Source organism: Helobdella robusta (genome assembly GCF_000326865.2).
Source record: "Helobdella robusta unplaced genomic scaffold HELROscaffold_17, whole genome shotgun sequence".
Classification (NCBI taxonomy): Eukaryota; Metazoa; Annelida; class Clitellata; order Rhynchobdellida; family Glossiphoniidae; genus Helobdella; species Helobdella robusta.
The window spans coordinates 484,590-503,325 of NW_008703942.1; the positions used below are offsets into that span (position 1 = coordinate 484,590).

The 18,736-nt window shown below is 32.0% G+C and overlaps 2 protein-coding genes across 2 annotated transcripts; both read right to left on the minus strand.

Moving 5' to 3' along the window:
* Window positions 1-1,918: 1,918 nt before the first annotated feature.
* Window positions 1,919-6,971, minus strand: HELRODRAFT_170048 (hypothetical protein; the record flags this gene model as incomplete). Its single annotated transcript, XM_009015873.1, has 11 exons — window positions 1,919-2,002; window positions 2,166-2,252; window positions 2,583-2,685; window positions 3,089-3,174; window positions 3,498-3,858; window positions 4,117-4,162; window positions 4,925-5,049; window positions 5,426-5,509; window positions 5,967-6,058; window positions 6,140-6,260; window positions 6,883-6,971. The coding sequence occupies 11 exons, from the start codon at window positions 6,969-6,971 to the stop codon at window positions 1,919-1,921; spliced, it is 1,278 nt and encodes a 425-aa protein (XP_009014121.1).
* Window positions 6,972-12,821: 5,850 nt separating this feature from the next.
* On the minus strand, window positions 12,822-15,203 carry HELRODRAFT_170049 (hypothetical protein; the record flags this gene model as incomplete). The annotated part of the gene is made up of 5 exons (XM_009015874.1): window positions 12,822-13,064; window positions 13,362-13,982; window positions 14,049-14,311; window positions 14,546-14,995; window positions 15,101-15,203. The coding sequence occupies 5 exons, from the start codon at window positions 15,201-15,203 to the stop codon at window positions 12,822-12,824; spliced, it is 1,680 nt and encodes a 559-aa protein (XP_009014122.1).
* Between the last annotated feature and the right edge of the window lie 3,533 nt (window positions 15,204-18,736).

The window sequence follows — 18,736 nt, forward strand, 5'->3', positions numbered from 1 at the left end:
AATGAAAATTGCTAAATTTAAAAGACAATTAAAGACATACCTTTTTTCATTATAGTTCATCTCTTTTCATTGTTGCTATTTTGTTATTAATATTAGTTATAATTTGATAGCGTTTGTGAAAACTGCTATAACGAACGCTATATTAAGTTTTCTATTAATAATAAAAAATAATAATAAATATATATATTGTTATAATACTCGCTGTCGTAACCGATTTACGATGCGACGGGTTCAAATCTTCGATTGAATAAAATACTCCAAACAGTTATTAGTTATTAAACTTTATTTACAGAAGAAATCAACTAATCGTTTATTTCTAGCAAATTCAAATTAACACAACAATTAACTTTTAAATTGTTCAAAATCTATCGCTATGGCAACGTCAACAAAACAAATCAAATATCGCTTTTAATAATTCACCGAATCGCTATTCACAAAATCACAAAGTCACGAATTTGCAAAATCACGAATTTCACTAATCACGAATTTCACTAATCACTAATCTTCTTGCGACGTGCGCTTATATACTCTTCGCAAGCGTCGTTTCTAGATTCTTCTAGAATCTAGATGGTCCAATTCTAGCATATTCTAGAATGTTCTAGTGCGTTCGGTAGCACGGTTATAACAATATATATATATATATATATATATATATATATATATATATATATATATATATATCCATGTTTAAAACATTAAAAACTGCATAAATTATTTTATTTTCAAAAAATCTAAACTGAAAATATTAAAAATAAAATGTGCTCGGCGAATTCAAAAGTAGAAGCAAATGTTATTTTTGATGTGCAAGTTACAAACCACTCATGTTAAAAGTAGATATCACAGGACTGCTAACCTGCTCACGTTACTTTAACTTTCGTCGTCGGAAAAATCCATTTATGATATAGGTAACTTTCATAATTGTCATAACTTTCCTTTTCTTTACGACACAGCTACAGCTCCGTCAAACGAAGGGTTACTTACAGACCGTTCCTTGCATACTTTGTCGCAAATGAACTTTTTTTAATCCATTTTATTAAAAAAAAAGTAAAATCAGCCTAGCAATAAATGCGGCAAAAAGCGGCATCCTCAGTGAACAATTGGACGAGAATGAGCCTTCCTATTATACACAGATACGCACATGATGAGTCTTAGAGTTTCAACTAAATAATCATGGAAGCGCATTAACAGCGAAACTAAACATGTCCTTTTTAACGGATAAGCTAACTCGCCAATCTTTTGCTGAACAAAAGGCAGTTTGTCCACTAACACCGTTTGCTTTAACAAAATTTACTCTACATTGAAATGGAAAGGAACAAGACAAAGTTAATGATCATCGTTTTTACGCATTAAGCTTCCCCAACACTCAAAACCATTTCCCACATAGGCTAACTGAATTGAAATTCTCTCGTCCCATATTTCTGTCCCGGTCACCGACGACCAAATTTAAGCTCCTTCAAAGCACAAGTACTCTACAACTTCGGTCAATAAACCGTTTCGTTCACTTTCAATCCTACAAGTTGATTTATTACGCAAGCAGAGGATCGAATGGAACGTGTTACAAATATTTTCAATAAAAAAATGTTTTAACGGCAAATCAAAACAAATTAAAAGAATTGTTGTTATTTTATACCAAACTCTAACAAAACATCGGCGTTATAGTTCGATAGAGTTTAACGTTTTTTAAAAATCATGAAAGTAACATCCACTCTAACTCGTACTGACAGGTTAATGAACAAATCAATCAGTCAGCAAATCGATTAACTAAATTACATATTAAATAACAAACTTCATTTTATTTTAGTTATTTTCTTAATTGGCTCAATTTAAATTTGAGGCCACCTAGAATACAGCATTCATTGCTAAGGATGCATCTAATTTCATTTTTTTATGAAATAAAATTGTTAAAAAAAACAGCAAATCAGTCGTGTACAGTAAAGCCGGTAAGCAGATATCCACCCGACCCACTCATGTTTACATGTGGATGGCTCCTTTCCGGCAGGATCTGGAAATGATTGTTGGACGTGAGAACGATGAATGATAAAAGTGAGAACGATGAATGATGAACGTGAAAACGATGAATAATGAACGTGAGAACGATGAATGATGAACATGAGAACAATCCTAAACCAGTAAAATGTTTATAAACAAACTCGTTTTTATAAAACCTGATAGTTCCTGAGCCATGTTTCAAACATCTTAAGCAGCACAACTTGATTGCTGTCTTTCAGAAACATGTAACTGTCCATCAACACCTGGTGACAATCGGGACGATAATGATTAACATGATGAATGAGATGATGGCTACATAGCAGACACCAGAACAAAAATGGTTATCTCGACGGTATCACGATAATGATAACAAAAATGATAGATATGATAATAATTGAGACGATATGTATCTTGATGATAGTTAAGAAGACAATCACCATGGTGACAAAAAAGATGATAAGATTAAATACTTAATTGCATCGTTTCATACCTTGCAAGTTGTTACTTTCAATTGCGATTGTGCGATTGACTGAGTTTGATTTGCAGAATAAAAAAAATTATGACGATAGTTAACATTTGGAAATGTTACCCACCTCTTTGTAGGGGGAGAAGACGACAAACGGTCTGGAGCTGCTGAGGTGACGTAAGAGATGCCTGAGCAGTGGCGTCGTGTGCATTCTTGTCGCTATTATCAGACTGCAACAGTAATAACGAACAGTGGACAATCAAAACAATCAACGTATTAACCTTATCGTCATATACGTACATTAGTAATGTGACAGTAACTAGCCAAACACATAGCTGCCTGAAACAATCTAAACCCTAAAAATGATTAAGTGAGAATAAAGAGAGTAGGAGTGCATGCTGCATATCTAAAACTGACCAAGAAAGTACACAAAAGTATTCAAAGCTAAAACAAACGCTGAATCAATACAGTTAAGGTATTTGTACCAAGTTAAATAATTTTTACCATCTATATCATCTTAGTCTGCAAGAAATATCATGTCAGGTAATTGATCTAATTAGAGTTGAAACTTTAAACACATTTAAAAAACAGAAAAAAAGAAAAAGTAACGACCCCACAAACACAAGAACTGACCCATCAAATGAATTCTCCTCAATGATCAACTTCACTCTCCCAATCTTTTCCCGCCTCTCCTTCCTTCTTCTGTCTCGCTCTTCCCTCTGAAAAAATCGTTCAACAACAAGTTTCTACCAGGCCACTCAAAACAACACTCCAATGAATTTCACAAAAAACAATTAAATCAGACACAAAAAGAAATATGCTACATATTATATTGAACAACTTTAAAAAAATGTGTGTGAAACATAACAGCCTTAAGATAGCAGCAAACATATCTGCTGTTTGTACGCTGCATTGCTATGTCAATGAAGAGTGTAACGTTACAACCGGATGAAAATCGATACGTCGTTCTAATAAGATATATAAAATGTAATTTACGGCACACAACAGAACAAAATGAGAACGTATCTGCGAGCGTACAAACATCTAATCTGGGTTTAGACATCTTGTGTTTACCCTCTCTGACGACATCGTCATCATCGTCGTTAGCAATATTGTCGTCAATGTCATCGTCGTCATCACCTGCTTCTTCTTCATTCGTTTCAGAAATAGAATTAATTAAAGAATTTTTATCAACATTAACTCTTTCATCACAAACGCTTTCTTTGTCGTTGTTGTTTGTTAGGTTGTTGTTGTTGCTCGTTACGTTGTTGTTTTGATAGAGACCATCGCTACCAAGACGTTCGTTGACATGTGGCTTCAACATGGCAACATTGATGAGAGGAAAGTCGTGCAGTACTTTTAACTGTTCTTCAACAAACTGGTAACTCAGGTGTATGGCTGGTCTGCATTAAAAGTAATAATAAAATAAGCAAGATGTTGTCTCATTCGATCGAATAACATATGCCAAATTGCCAATCCAACGCACACCTACATGCATAAATTAACTCCAAGTATGAGCAATATTATCGTGCCCAACAAATTATCCTCACACTAAGATAAGTAACGGTAGACTTATTATTAGCACCATTACCCCCATTGCAGATGAAAAGATAAATTTTTTTATAAATGAAGAAGCAGCAGACAAGTTACATGTAATTCACCTGCTTGGAGCTGATCCAGTGTACAAATTCATTACAAGGCCACTACCTTCAAACAGTTAACAAAACATTAATAATAATAAAAACAACAATAATAATAATAATGAGAACTCTTTTATTTCTTCATAAGCCAAAATATAAGTAAAAAAAAAGAAATTACAATTAAATATAAAATGATCAATTATTATAATAGTTAAAAGATTAAAATAATGGATAATTTAACATCAATGCTCGTCATTATGAATGTGTACAAGGGTGATAAAACAATTTTATTTCTGTCACAATATATTGCGTAAGTAGATGCTATCGCAGAATTGATTAAGCTAGATCTAAAATCGTCACGCCAGTTTATTTTAGTTTGAGATAAATTGAAAGAATTATAAAGTCCTATTGGCGAAATTTCAAAAGTGTTGATTAAAATATTGCAATGCTTAAAATCGTTCGATAGGTTATTCTTGAGGTTGTTCTTGTACTCATCCACTTTGTAGTTTCTTGATTTGGTGTAATTGGTTTCATGACAGACTGCTAGTTCCAGTATTCCAAACGTTTTTTTGCACAAGATTGCTATGTCTGGTCTGGGCGAGGTAAACAGTTGCGACACAGGGCGGATCGATTCTTCTTCGATATCCGCAAAAATGATTGCTCCAGGCGCGATGCATGATTTGATGTTGTTTAAGATGATGGCAAGTATTTTATTGTGGCGATAATAATAATGATATTAATAATAATAACAAAAGGCTATAAGCCTTTGTCTTAGTTTTATAAAAAAAGTTATCAAATTAGTCCACAATGAATGATAAATATGTAAAACCATTCAGTCTTTCAATGATGGAGCCGAGAACCAGGCCGAGACAACCATCCACCACCAAGTAACGGCCACCATGATGAATGTTTGCATGGCATAATATCTGAGCCAGAGAGTCCATTCGAAGATTGCTGTATTATTATTATTCGTGATGTTGGTGACAGTGTAATGTTGTGGTGTGGTGAAGTTGGTGTAGGTGAAATTGGTGCTGCTGTGTAGTGATGACGTCGAGTGATTACCTTGGTAGATGCAGGTGAGGTTAGGGTTGATCATAACAGTGAAGATAATAAAAAAATAATAAAATATTTGCTATTTACAAATTTTCAAAGCATTTTCTTCTGTGATCAGTTTAAACTTTTTATGTAGAAAAAAACCAAAAAAAACTTGAAGTTAAACTGATGGTGATGACGATAATGATGCTGATGATGACGGAGATGATGATAACTTTTCAACAACAAATAAAATAATGATGTTGACAGCAGTGAGTGTGGCAAAAGTGATACAAACCAGATCTTGGTGGGGCCCTTGCTATGATACATCTCCAACAAGTTTCGTGTGTTGCACTCCAACAAGGTGAACACAGTAACATGTCTGCAATGTTAATTCATGGTGTGGTATGTTGATTCAAACATTCTTATTGCCTGAAGCATTATTTAAAAAGATTTGAGAAGTAGATATTTCTATTCTATTCTGATTTGAATGTATTCATATTTTTATATACACAATTTCTATTTTTTATCTCAAGCCATATTTTACTTCTTTTTATTGATCTTATTTCCAATGCATTTTTTCATGTTCAGTCTACATGATCAACTTCAGACAAAAAATTCATCATAAAACATTTAATAAATTTAAAAACGTGAGTTGACAATGGAAAATGTCTACACTTCCCTTAAGTAATTTCTGACTTCTAAAAACCAATTCTATTGATACATTTTTAACTTCTTATATAGGAAACAACACTGTTGAATCAAGTTACAAGTCACAAAAAGTATAATGCAAAACAACTTCACCATAATAATAATAACATCATGTATGTGAAAATTACTTTTTGCTTTTCTTGTTTACATATTTCTGTTTTGAGAAGTCAGTTTTCTTCGAAAAGGTGGAACTGTTTACGATCAGGTTGTCGACTATGGCCTTGGTAAAAAGTTACAAACTATTCAACCAGGAGTTATCATTAACACCATCCTCATCACACCATCATCATCATGTCATTACCTCCCCTCCTATCCCAGTTTTCCTCATCTCTTGAATTTCTTCTTTGGTTAGTTTCTGGTTGGTTTTATCATCAATTAGGTTTCTGTTGTCGTTGGCGATGACATCATCTTTTCCACACGCTCTTCCGTCATCATCACCACAAACTTCATCATCATTCTTATCATCTTAACAATTTTCACAACTTTTCACAGTCATTTTTGAAAAAATTGTTGAAATCAAAAATCAGTTTGTATGATGGTGAAAGGCTAACAGGTTCAAGATATCAAAATAATTTGTAAAAGATATTTTTAAATTACTTTTGTTGAAATGTGAATTAATTTCGTCTGCAGACAACTCCACCAAACATCCCAGATCAACTTTAAAACAACTGCCAATCACAGCTCCAACCAAAGAATTCAATTTAAATTTTTCTTTCCATAAGTTTACAGGTCTTGGAAAACATAATTTTAAAAAGATCAGTTTTGCCAAACATTGTGAAGTATTTAATTAACTATTTTAAGTATTTACAAATTATAAAATAAAATAATAAATAAAATCAATCAATCAATCCTCGTTTTTACACTGTAATTCATAGGAAATAGGACTGTAAACTTTACAGTCCTATTTCGTTTTGGTTGGACTTCAGTATTTCTGACATCAATTTTTGATTTGAGAGACTCGTTTAAATGTTGTTGAAATAAATTATTTTTCAATCACAATCAGTCAATCACAATCACCAGTGTTGTACAGTCAGAATCACCAACTTGTTGCTAATGATTTTTATAACTTTAGAATCTGAATCCTTTTTAAGAATGACGGTATCGCCCTCTTGAACAATTTTTTTAGAAGACATTTTTTAAAATTAACGTAGAAAAGCACAACACCACTATCATACACTATTTTATCTGTATTATATAGGTCTATCGATGAAAAGAAAATACATGAAACTTAATTATCGCTTATTATAAATAAACAGAAGAATAAATATTTTTATACATAGACAAAATACAAAAAAATATTGGACGAAAACTTTTTTAACCGCTTAACCCACAAACACAAGTAACAATAAAGCTTTTAAGTTAAACAAAATATTAAATAAATAATAAACATAATATGCAGTTAGCTTATTCAAAGAAGCACACGCATCTGCCCCGAAATAAATTGGAATTTCTGTTAGGAAAGTTTGATATCAGACATCATCATCAACGCCAGCTTGAGTCATCATGTCTGCTACGTTCCTTTCCAAATCGTTTATCTTCTCTCCAATATCTTCAAGTAAAGACACGAACGTTCAGGAAAATTAGATTTAATATGAAACACTCGTTAAATAATAAATAAAACTTCAAAATAAAAATAAACTAGATCTTCTTCTGTATGTGTATATGCCTTTGTTCTCATAATAAATTGTGTTCAGTTATACGTAGGCTATATGATTAACATTAAAACTATGACAGAATCATCCGACTCTGACTCGGCCCCTCAAAAAAATCCGACTCCAGCCAAAATCTCCGACTCTGACACTCTAATCACTGATGTTAACTAAAAATTACTCTGTATACATGACTTGTTACCATAATATGCAATAAATATTTATAAAAAAAACTCGATAAAGGATATTTCTGGAAACAATCCTTTCAGAGGTTGATTTGAATTTATCTTGCATTTGCTGCAGAAGTGTTTGTACCTGTTCAATTGATTGATTAATGTAAAAAATACATAATTCAAAATAAAATTCAAATTACTGAACATATAAAGGTGCACTTAATAATCCTTTGACTTTTATCCTATTCGTTGTTTTATTTTTTAATTTCAATTGTTGATTAAACAGAGAAAATATAGCAACTTAAACATATTAACATGACGAGTAAGTTCCTGCAAGTTCTCTTGCTTTTCGTCATTTGAATTGAAATCTAGCTCCACGTTGGACATTTTATTTTTATTATTTGAAAGTACGAATTCAAAAGCAGAAATTTTAAGCCACAAATTTGAGAAGAGAAAAATTGTTCAACTTTTCAATTGTAAGCGAATATTCTATATATTTTTGCTCTACTAACAAACAATTAACAGGTGGTGTCGGCGTGGTCTGTAGTCATAGTTACGTTGATTGCCAGTCCTGCGCAGGTCGGTGTGGAATATTTGAATTTGAAAATAATTTATTTGGCCAAAAGCACAGGAGAACAAGATACAAATAGTATGTGCAGACCACCTAAACTAAAAAGTGCACAATGAAACATAAAATAAGACAAATAGAAATTATGTAACGAAATGCAAACTTAAAACAACAAAAAATGCTCAGAAAGACATACAATGAATGGAACAATTTAAATAACAGAAACACAGATCAAAATAAACAAGGAAGAGCAGAAAAACTCAATTGAGACAAGTACAAATAAAATATAAAAAAATGATGGGGCAGAAAAACTAAATTAAGTCAAATACAGTGACGACGAGTACTTAAGTACATTTGTACTTAAGCACGTACTTAAGTACAAATGTAGTAATTAGATACTTATACTTAAGTGCATATGAAAACCTGTACTTAAATACTTATACTTAAGTACAATTTTCAGTACTTGTACTTATAAGTAATAAATTTTTCCTGTAAGTACCAGAAAAATTTTAAGCAAAATAAGATAATGTCAACATTTAAACATTGAAAACTGTGATGAAAACACACACACACATTTTCACATTGACATTCTTGTTTATCTCTCTTATCAACATTTGTTCTTGTTTAGTCATGGATAGCGGGATGTTTAGATAACTGCTGCATCTTTCTTTTAATATTACTGATTCTTGTCTATCTTGGTTTTCTTCTTATCTCTGTAATCGTTTTTCTTCTGTTGTTCTCAATAATTCTACTTCTAACTCCTCTACTCTTACTTTCGGGGTACCTCAGGGTTCTATCCTTGGCCCTCTTCTATTTATACTCTATACTTCTGAACTACCTCGTATTATTAATAACTTTTCTTTCTCTAGTCAACTATATGCTGATGATTCTTATATTTATACTTCTTTTCCCCCATCTAATCTCAATAGTGTTCTTCATAATTTATCTCTATGTCTTTCTTCGATCATCGCTTGGTCTGATTCTATGTGTCTTAAACTTAATCCTTCTAAGTTTGAATTAATTTGTTTTAATAAATCTAAACACTCAATTACTATTCCTCCTATTATCTTACCTGATTCTAAAACTCTTGATGTCTCTCATAAGTTTCGTAGTCTAGGTTTTATCTTTGATTCTACTATGTCTCTCTCTTCTCAGATTAATAGTGTTGCTAGAAGCTCTTACTTTCATCTACGTAGAATAAAAAAACTTTTGCCTTTTCTTGATGATCCTACTCTTCTCCTTCTTGTTACTTCGTAAGTCTTATCTAGGATTGATTATTGTAACTCGCTTTACTATGGTCTTCCTGACTCTATACTCTATCCTTTAAGTAAAGCTTTTAACTCTGCTGCTCGTCTAGTTGCTCGTGCCCCTTTCTTGTCTTATATATCTCCATATCTTGTTCTCTTGCACTGGCTACCTATAAAATATAGAATAATTTTTAAAATTTGCACGTTCATGTATAAGTCTCAATCTAAATTATTTCCTAAGTACTTATCAGATATATTAATTGAACCTAAACGCCCCTGTAGCTTATAAATAAATAATAACAAAAATATAAATTTTATGTATATTATATTTCTATTTTTTTTGAATACATATTAATTAATATTATTTTGTTAATAAATCTCGAATTAACTCTCTATTAAATTTCTATTTATTGCATTTTTCATTTTTATATACAGAAGACACATGGTGAAAATTATCTACAAAAGATGCACGAGGAAGAAAATAAATTAAAGACGGGTAGAAAGCGAGGTGCAGATGAAGAAACTACCACAGTTTCAACTCCATATAAAAAACAACAGCAACTTGACTTATTAAATGTATCATCAATATCAAATAAAAAGGTTGAGGATTTAATAATTAATTTTGTTATCAACGACTTGCAACCAATTTCAATTGTGGAAGGAGAGGGGTTTAAAACTTTGATACAGGGTCTGAACTCAAAACCCCGAGTTATGTGTACCGAGACATTAAAAGGTATTCTGGCCACAAAGATTACTGATATGAAGAAGACTATTAAAGAGACTCTAAAAAATTTTCAATTTGTTTGCACGACTGCTGACATTTGGACGCAACATGCTCGAAGTTATATTGGAGTAACTTGCCATTGGATAAATCCAGATGATTTTAAGCGCAATGGCGTTACACTTGCCTTCCGTAGGTTCCGTGGAATTCATTCATATGACAAAATTGCAGCCATGTTGGTGAACATTCACAGCGAGTTTGATCTGGATTCATTGAAAATAGTAAATGTCGTGACAGACAATGGTAGCAATTTCGTGAAAGCATTCAAGGAATTTGCAGAGGCAGGTATTTCTGATTATTCGCAAATAGATGTTGATGATGATGATGATACAGAAATGACTCCAGTTGAGATTGGTGATAAGTTTTTGGAAAGTAATATAGATGACAGCTCCGGAATTTATCTTCCTTCTCATGTATCTTTTCACACACTCTAAACTTGCTTGCTACAACTGATGCAAGTAAAGCTTTGAATAATGATTCAAACTACAAAAGAATATATAGATCAGTATCCAGTAAGTGTGTCTCTCTCAGCACCGTATCACACCAGAGTTCAAAAGCTGCTGAAATTGTGCATGAAATCTTAGGCAGAACAATACCCAAACCGAATGGGACACGCTGGAATTCTGAATTTGACTGTTATAGCATTATATATAGTCTTCGCAATAAAGTAAATGTTGTGATGGAACGTTTGCAGCTGCCGAAGTTCAGCAATATAGATTTGAGTTTTCTTAATGAGTGGTTGGAACTGATGAGACCAATTTCACTAGCATTGGACAAGCTCCAAGGTGAGGTTTCAATGGAGTCTTATTTTGGTGCTGTCTTACCAACTATATTTGTTATACAGCGAAGACTGCAATCTTTTACTCCATCGTACACTTCAGCTCTTGTTTCTGCTCTTCAATGTGGCATGGATAAACGCTTTGGCGATATAATTAACTTTAAAGATATTTCAAGCAACAGCAAGATGAGAGCATTTGTTGTGGCTTCGATCAGCCATCCGTTTTTTAAAATCAGGTGGATAGAATCATCAGTTCGTGAGCAAGTTGAAGACTTGTTTCTAGCAGAAGTGGTCAGAATGAGCAATTCTTCAACAGTTTATGAAGACAGAAATACTAGAGGTTGTACTAGTGCAGATTTTTATGGATTCCACGAACCAAGTTCCGAATCACGATCGAATGAAAAAGTTGAAGGACTGCAATATCTTAGTGATCCTTCATATGATATGGAACAACTCAAAAGGTAATCAATATTTTTCTGTAATATATTATATATGTATAATATGTATATGCTTGATTTTCTAATACATTTTTATTCTCAAGTATTAATAACAAATTAATAATTTGCTATTTCGGTTAACAACTATTTTATTGTTCCTTAGGTATCCTGCTGTCGCACAAGTGTTTTTGAAGTACAATACCACTGTGCCATCATCAGCACCTGTGGAACGTATATTTAGCCAGGCTGGAATGATTCTCACTCCTAAAAGAAATCGTTTAAGTGATGAATCATTTGAAACTTTACTTTTACTCAAAAGGAACAAACTCTTTTATTGATGTAAATAAATTACTGTAAATAATGAGTGATTTCTGAGTTTAATAAATTTATAAATATTTCAAATTAACCATGGTATGTACTTAGGTACTTATGCACTTAGTACTCATACTTAGTACTTATAAGTATCAAGTGTGCAATTTGTTTTGGCACTTAGTACTTATACCTAAGTACTTTTATTACTGAGTACTTAGTACTTATACTTAAGTACATTTTTTGAGTACTTACGTCATCACTGGTCAAATACAAATAAAATATATTAAACAAATGATGAAGCGAATAATGGACAATATCGTGCTGCTCATCGAACAATCAAATGACCAGACATAAAAAGCTTATAAATGGAAGACTTAAAAGTAAAAGTACTATAAGAAGAAGTTTTTACACTTACAGGTAAATATCAATGATCTATAATAGCACTGACAACGATACTAAGTAAGTACTTCGTAATTTTGTTTTTCGATGATTTCAACCAAATAAAATTGGCTTAAAATATCTAAATTAATAATAAACATATGAGAAGCTCTACCTGAAACAACCATCTTCATAGTTAATTCATCATGTTTTTCTACTATTCTTCTTGAGACTTAGAACTAATATTCTGGCTAAAAAATGCTTTATTGCGTAATAGTAGACTTGCATGCATGTCTTTATCACAGTAATGATAATTAGTTATACCTACTATTTGTCGTACATTTTTTCTTTTTTACTGTGTTATTTTACGATAATTACGTGATTTAAAATTTTTCCATAAGTTTTTAAACTCAAGATGTCTCCTTGAGATGACCTCTCCTTGAGAAATCTTACCTTCGCTTTACTTTACTTTGAAAGGCACCGACTAAAATATATCATTATAGTTGAATTTGATTTTAAAAGTAATTAATATTAATATTATATATATCAACACTCAATAGAATAATGGTAATGTACTATCTTTATAGTTATAGTTAAAAATAAAATTTATAAGCCAATATTGAACATTATTTACATTATGATACACTTCTTAGCAAGCAACTATTCTTCAAACTGAATTACTAATTTTTTGGTTCGATCACTGAATGATTTCAAAGTTAAATATTTATTATGCATGACGTCATAATATTTGATAAGGTTAACTGCTGACAAGATGTGCGACCACAATCCTTGTACACATAGGATGTCCAGCATTTCTGACAAACTGGCCCTACTGCAACTCTGCTGGCCTACAAACTTCAAAGTCAAAGATCTGTTGATGAGTTCGTTGACGTTCAACTGAACCTTTTTGGATGTTTTGAAAGAATGTTTTTTCATGATGTTAAAAACGTTAAAAATGTTCTAATTATACGTTAGATGAAATGTTTAATACTGCACACATAAATTAAAGTTTCATAATAGAGAGACATTTGCGCATCACATAATGAATAAATTTTCATTGAATATATTTGACCTTTATAAAGGTTTATGTTTTGTCAAAAATCAAAATAGATTTTAACTACTCATTCAACGGTAAAAAAATAAATGAAAGCGTAAACAACTGAATGATGCTGTAATAAAATGATTAAAAAATATTTTAACCAGTTCATTTGAAAGGTGAGTAAGAGTCGAGTCTTTCGTCAGAACCAACAGACCGGCATGAGACAAACATTTCATGGCGATTTGCAGCGAGATGAATGAGTTTTTACATACTGACCGTTTTGACGCATCCGACTGACACATCAACGCTGCGTCGTGGGTGCTGATGTTGTTGGCGATCACATGATCGGGACCATCCACCACGATCGCCATGTCCATCTTGTTGCATCCGTCCATTGTTATCCTTCGAACGACCTCATCATCGGACATCTTACAGTCCAATTCTATGACGTCATCGAAACCACATTGACCGGCCATTTTTATAACAGAAACCAAGTTGCTGGCACACGTGAATTTGATGTTGTCATTGCAGAAAACTTGTTTAATCAAAAACATACACCATATGTGCATTATTTGCATTGTTGATGCTGTTAACGATGACGGCGACGATGACGCAACTGCTGAGGAAAGTGAAGAAGTTTCCGAGTCTTCGAACAACAGCCACAAGAAATTTGCGAAACCTTTGCGTCTTATTGACTCTTCTAAGAATTGCTGCGACCGTTTAATGATCTCGTACAATTGCAGAACCCTTCCACCTAACAAGCAACCAATTTCATCTGGAATCTGTAGAGAAAAATTGAATGAAAATTATATGTTAATATGAATTGTTGTGTTAATAATTTATAAAACCTTGCTAGGAAGTTTCACTGCACATTGCCAATCGTACACCAAGTACAGTTCACCAACAACGACAGAATCGCATTTGTAGTTGTTCAGGTCGTCCAAACTAATGAAAGAAAAAGTTTGTTTTTCACACATGTGGACATTTTCAAAAGCAGAACAAAACTCGCAATTTTTACATCCCATTGTTGCCATCAACAAAACCTTATCGCCATTTTTCAAAGATTTAACGTTGATCCCAAGAGAAACAACTGTTCCAACTATTTCTTCTGCTGTGTGCACAAAAATAAGCGAGTTTCAAAATTCGTTCAGCATTATAAGTAACTAAACTCAGTCACATATTTAACAATAACAATTTATTATTTGCTCCTCAAAATTAATCAAGAAAACCAAATTAATAATAAGAAGGCTCGAGTTCACTAAGGAGCTCATCCAGCACAGCATTTACCATACACAAACGTAGCCACACACAATATCCTGTCCAAACAAACTTGTCAGATACGTACTTGGGTAGAATAATTGTGACAAACTGTCAATTGACAAATATTCCGATGTTTCATTAAACGGTTGAGGTTTGCTGTTCAAACCTGCACTAACTGTTTTTATTAAAATGCCGTCATCTGGAACATCAACGACTTCCGAGATGGAAAAGTTATTTGAATCTGCAAAATTTTTACGGCGCCAGAGTTTAGAAGAGTCTGTTTGTTGTAACTTGCGTTGTTGAGGTTGCACACTTTTTTGCTGGTTCTGCTGCTCATTTTCATTCTGAGAAATTTGTTCTTGTTTCTGCTGTGATAAATATCGAGGAGCAGGTATTGGTGTTATATTTTGTTCACGATGGAGCATCTCATCTATAAACCGCTTACAATCGTCCTCGTCGCTATCGTATGTATTGCTTTCATCATCGTCGTCATCTTCATCTGTTCTGCTACACCATTCTGAATTCATATATCCGTCTTTTAAGTGTTTTTAGATCATTTATTTTATCTTTTTTAAATCTAAACATTTGCTTGAGCGTTCGTTCGGTTGAGAATGACGGTGGGAAATTAAGAGCAGCCCACCTGTGCGATGCCTGTTCTGTTGTATGTTGATAACTATGCCCAACGATATATTTAGCATAGCACGGCTGTCAGTTAAATTGCGTGAGCGGTTACTAGCACTCATTATTCGCCACTTAGAATGTGCGCTTAGTTTATTTACATTTATTCTAATTTACGCACACAAACATATACAAATGAACATGTAATGTATGCATGTGAATATATTATTACATACCTACAAATTTTTATAAGTGATTCCATTAACATAAACCAAAAAGATCACATCACTCACGTACGAGTGTTTGAGATGAGTGAGTGTTTAATCTACAGATATATAAAAAAAATTAACGGATTGATGAGTATCCAAAGTTAAATTATAATAAAACGCCAGAGTGTTGTTAATTTTGAAGTTAAAGTGTTCAAACGTTCTACAACAAACAATTTGTCCAGATTTAATAGTTTCATAGTTTAATGCATGTAAACTATTAATAAAAATATTCAAAATTTAACTGATAAAAATAAAATAGTTGTGTCGATAAATTAAACATTCGCAATCATTAATGGCTATGCTACATTAAGGGCAATGTAAAAAAAAGAGTTGTACAATGTATTGAATTACGGAATTTATCTATGCTTCTTGATTTCAAAAATCAATCAATTTATCTTTAAGGCACCATTTCCAAAACGTTCAAGAGCCCTCCTCCCTGAATTTGTAAGTGATGGAAAAATAATTAATGAACAAATAAGAGAGTTACAGACAAAAGGGCTGAAAAAAGCAAAAGCACATTTAACATAAAAGTGTTTGACAGGAATTGTAAAAAAGTAAAAAGTAAAACAATCGGTTAAGAGTAGAAGCGTTTGCATCACAATTTGGTGTTTTACTGCTGTAAATTTTTATACTTTAAGGCTCTTTGCAGCATTTATAAAAGATGCGTAATGTAAACGCTGTTTTTGCTCCAGTAGAATTTATAATACAAAGAATACGTTAGGGCAAAATAAACAGTAAAATAAAAAGCTTTAAAATGATATTATCTATAGATTTAAACACTGACCGTCTTAGTAATTGTTCTTCCGGTGAGTTGTGCATGTATTACTGGGCATAATCAAAATCAAGTTTAGTTTTTGACAATCATGATTTACTAAAAATTTAATCGACAAACATTTGTTTTTACCGCTTTGATAATACTCTTGTTTGGATACAAACAGTTGACAACTTGATTGATACTTGTTCAACGAAAGCTTTAGAAAACAAGACACTTAGTTTATTCACAAATAACATTTTAATTCATGACGCCCTACTAACCTCAACCTGGATAAAAAAATACTCTGCATCACCTACTAACAAAGGCTATAACGGACTGGTTATGTTAGTCCATAAGTAGCTGTGACTAAAGTTATCACGTTACTGGTTATTGTATAAACCTTGCAGCCTCAATAAAAAATTGTTGAAACGCCATACACAAATTTTGAAAAAAAACTGTTATCTATTCTAACCTAAAAATAAAATCCTTAAAGTAACATTTGTGTAATGTTCTGAGAAAGTTGACATTCTCATTCCTGAAAACGTTAAATTAAATAATCACTAAAAATCTTAAAGAAACTTCAGAACAGAGCCAAACTTAATTCAATCATTTTCGTTGAGACACTGCCGATTACACGATGATCCAGGTTGACAGAAAAATTATCCTTTGTTCAATTTCATTTTACAAAAAAAATATATAATTTAACTGCTAACTATAAATGAAATGTTGACAAAGTGCATGCTTATTAACAAGTAACAGAGCTTTGTTCTGAACCAAGTTAATTAATTTTAAGTACTTGATATTGGTATCATCACAACAAAATGGTTTTTCTAATGGAAAAACAACATAGGCATAGCCTAAAAAGTTATAAAAACAATGCGATACGACTAGTGTTAAATCTGCTCAAATAGATAAAACCAGACATCACCATTCTCAGTTACAATTACAAATACAAAATGAAATTACTAACGATCCGCCATGAAACAAATAATACAATTTCTATAAAGTCAATAAATATAACGTAATTTAAAAAAACTACTTTGTCAATGATTTTAAAAGTTTTATCGTTTCGAAGTATCGCTTGTTTTATAGGTTTTTTTCTACAACTCTTATCTTCAAAATGAGAAGAATCGACAATTTACGTAATAGCTTAACTAATTGTCATGTTAACACACTGCGAAAAAAAGAATGCATATCTATACCAACTTTCCACGCTACACTATCTCATGATTACTCAGGAGCATTGATGACTAGTTATTCAAATATTTTGTTTTAAACACTATATTATTTTAATCTAAATTGAATTATTTCATTTATTTTTATACTTTCATTTTACTTTTTATTTTTTGGTCTACAGGATGAAATAATAAAAAAAATTTCCATTGTTGGTGTTACTTGATCTATATTGGGGAATAACAATGTTTGGCAGCACCATGCTTTAGCAACTCTAAGGCATTAAAGGAGGAAAATTATAGTCTGCAGATATAAGTTAGTTAGGGTGAGTGGGTTATTTTAGTTCGTTAGCTAGAAGAGGTTGAAAGAATTCATATTAATCTGTGTGATTTGATCGAAAAGAATAAAAGATGAATAAAAGATAACCAATTGTCATGTTAATTTATAATTTTGGTTCATTTCATTAACATTAAAACTTCTCAACAATTGCGACGTAATTGCTAGTTCATTTCGCAAGAGAAAGCGATTTATTACAAACTAGCTAACAATACAACTCGATTAAACATAACGAATTTTCTGAGTATGTTGACGAGGAGGGTTGATGTTTTGACAGACTGATATAGATTAAAAGATAAAGGTAAGCCAAAAGGATATTATTAAACGAATATTAACTGGTCAAGTCAGTCAAGTCTGACGGAGTGGAAAGACGAAATAATGTTGTTGCGGTTGCATGTTCTAAATAGAGTAATAATGCGAGATTTGAAAGTAAAAACAGTTTTGTACCTTTGGGTATTTATTATTTTAATTTTTAAATATATGATTCAGTTAGCTTTGTCTGACTGGAATTGGTTGTCAAGGTGAAGAGGAGTAATATTTTGACAGAAAATTTTGTTGGTGTTTATCGTCCATAATATCAGATGTGCCACTTGCTTTACAAACTACTTTGACAGATGATGCAAATTGATATTCAAAATTATTTGTTAACACAGGAACAAATTTTAAAATTTCTGGACGTTGAGTTGTAACAAATTTTTATATATCTTGTATTATGTTCTTTATCTAATCAAAGAAATTTAAATTTATTAAATAAATTTTCGTTTGTTTATCATTTAGTTATCATTGTTCTTCAGCAACATCTACCCTGCTCCAGTGCCGTTATGTTGATTTGCTTCAATGTAAAATAATTAACAATTGCATCTTTTATTTAATAATAAAATGCGTTATAAAAACTCGGAAGGTGCTGAGCTCATTGATTTAACTTAGCATGATGGCTAGTTCGTTCACGTGAGGTACGCCCTTCATTATTTAAGTAATTTACACTTCTGTCAATTATTAGTTTTACATTTAATTAAAAAATATTTGATTGATTACGCATTACGATTACACATTACATTTAAATTTTAAAAGATTTAAAAATCTGCTTCCAATAAAAAACCAATCAATCACAAGTACCAGTACCTAT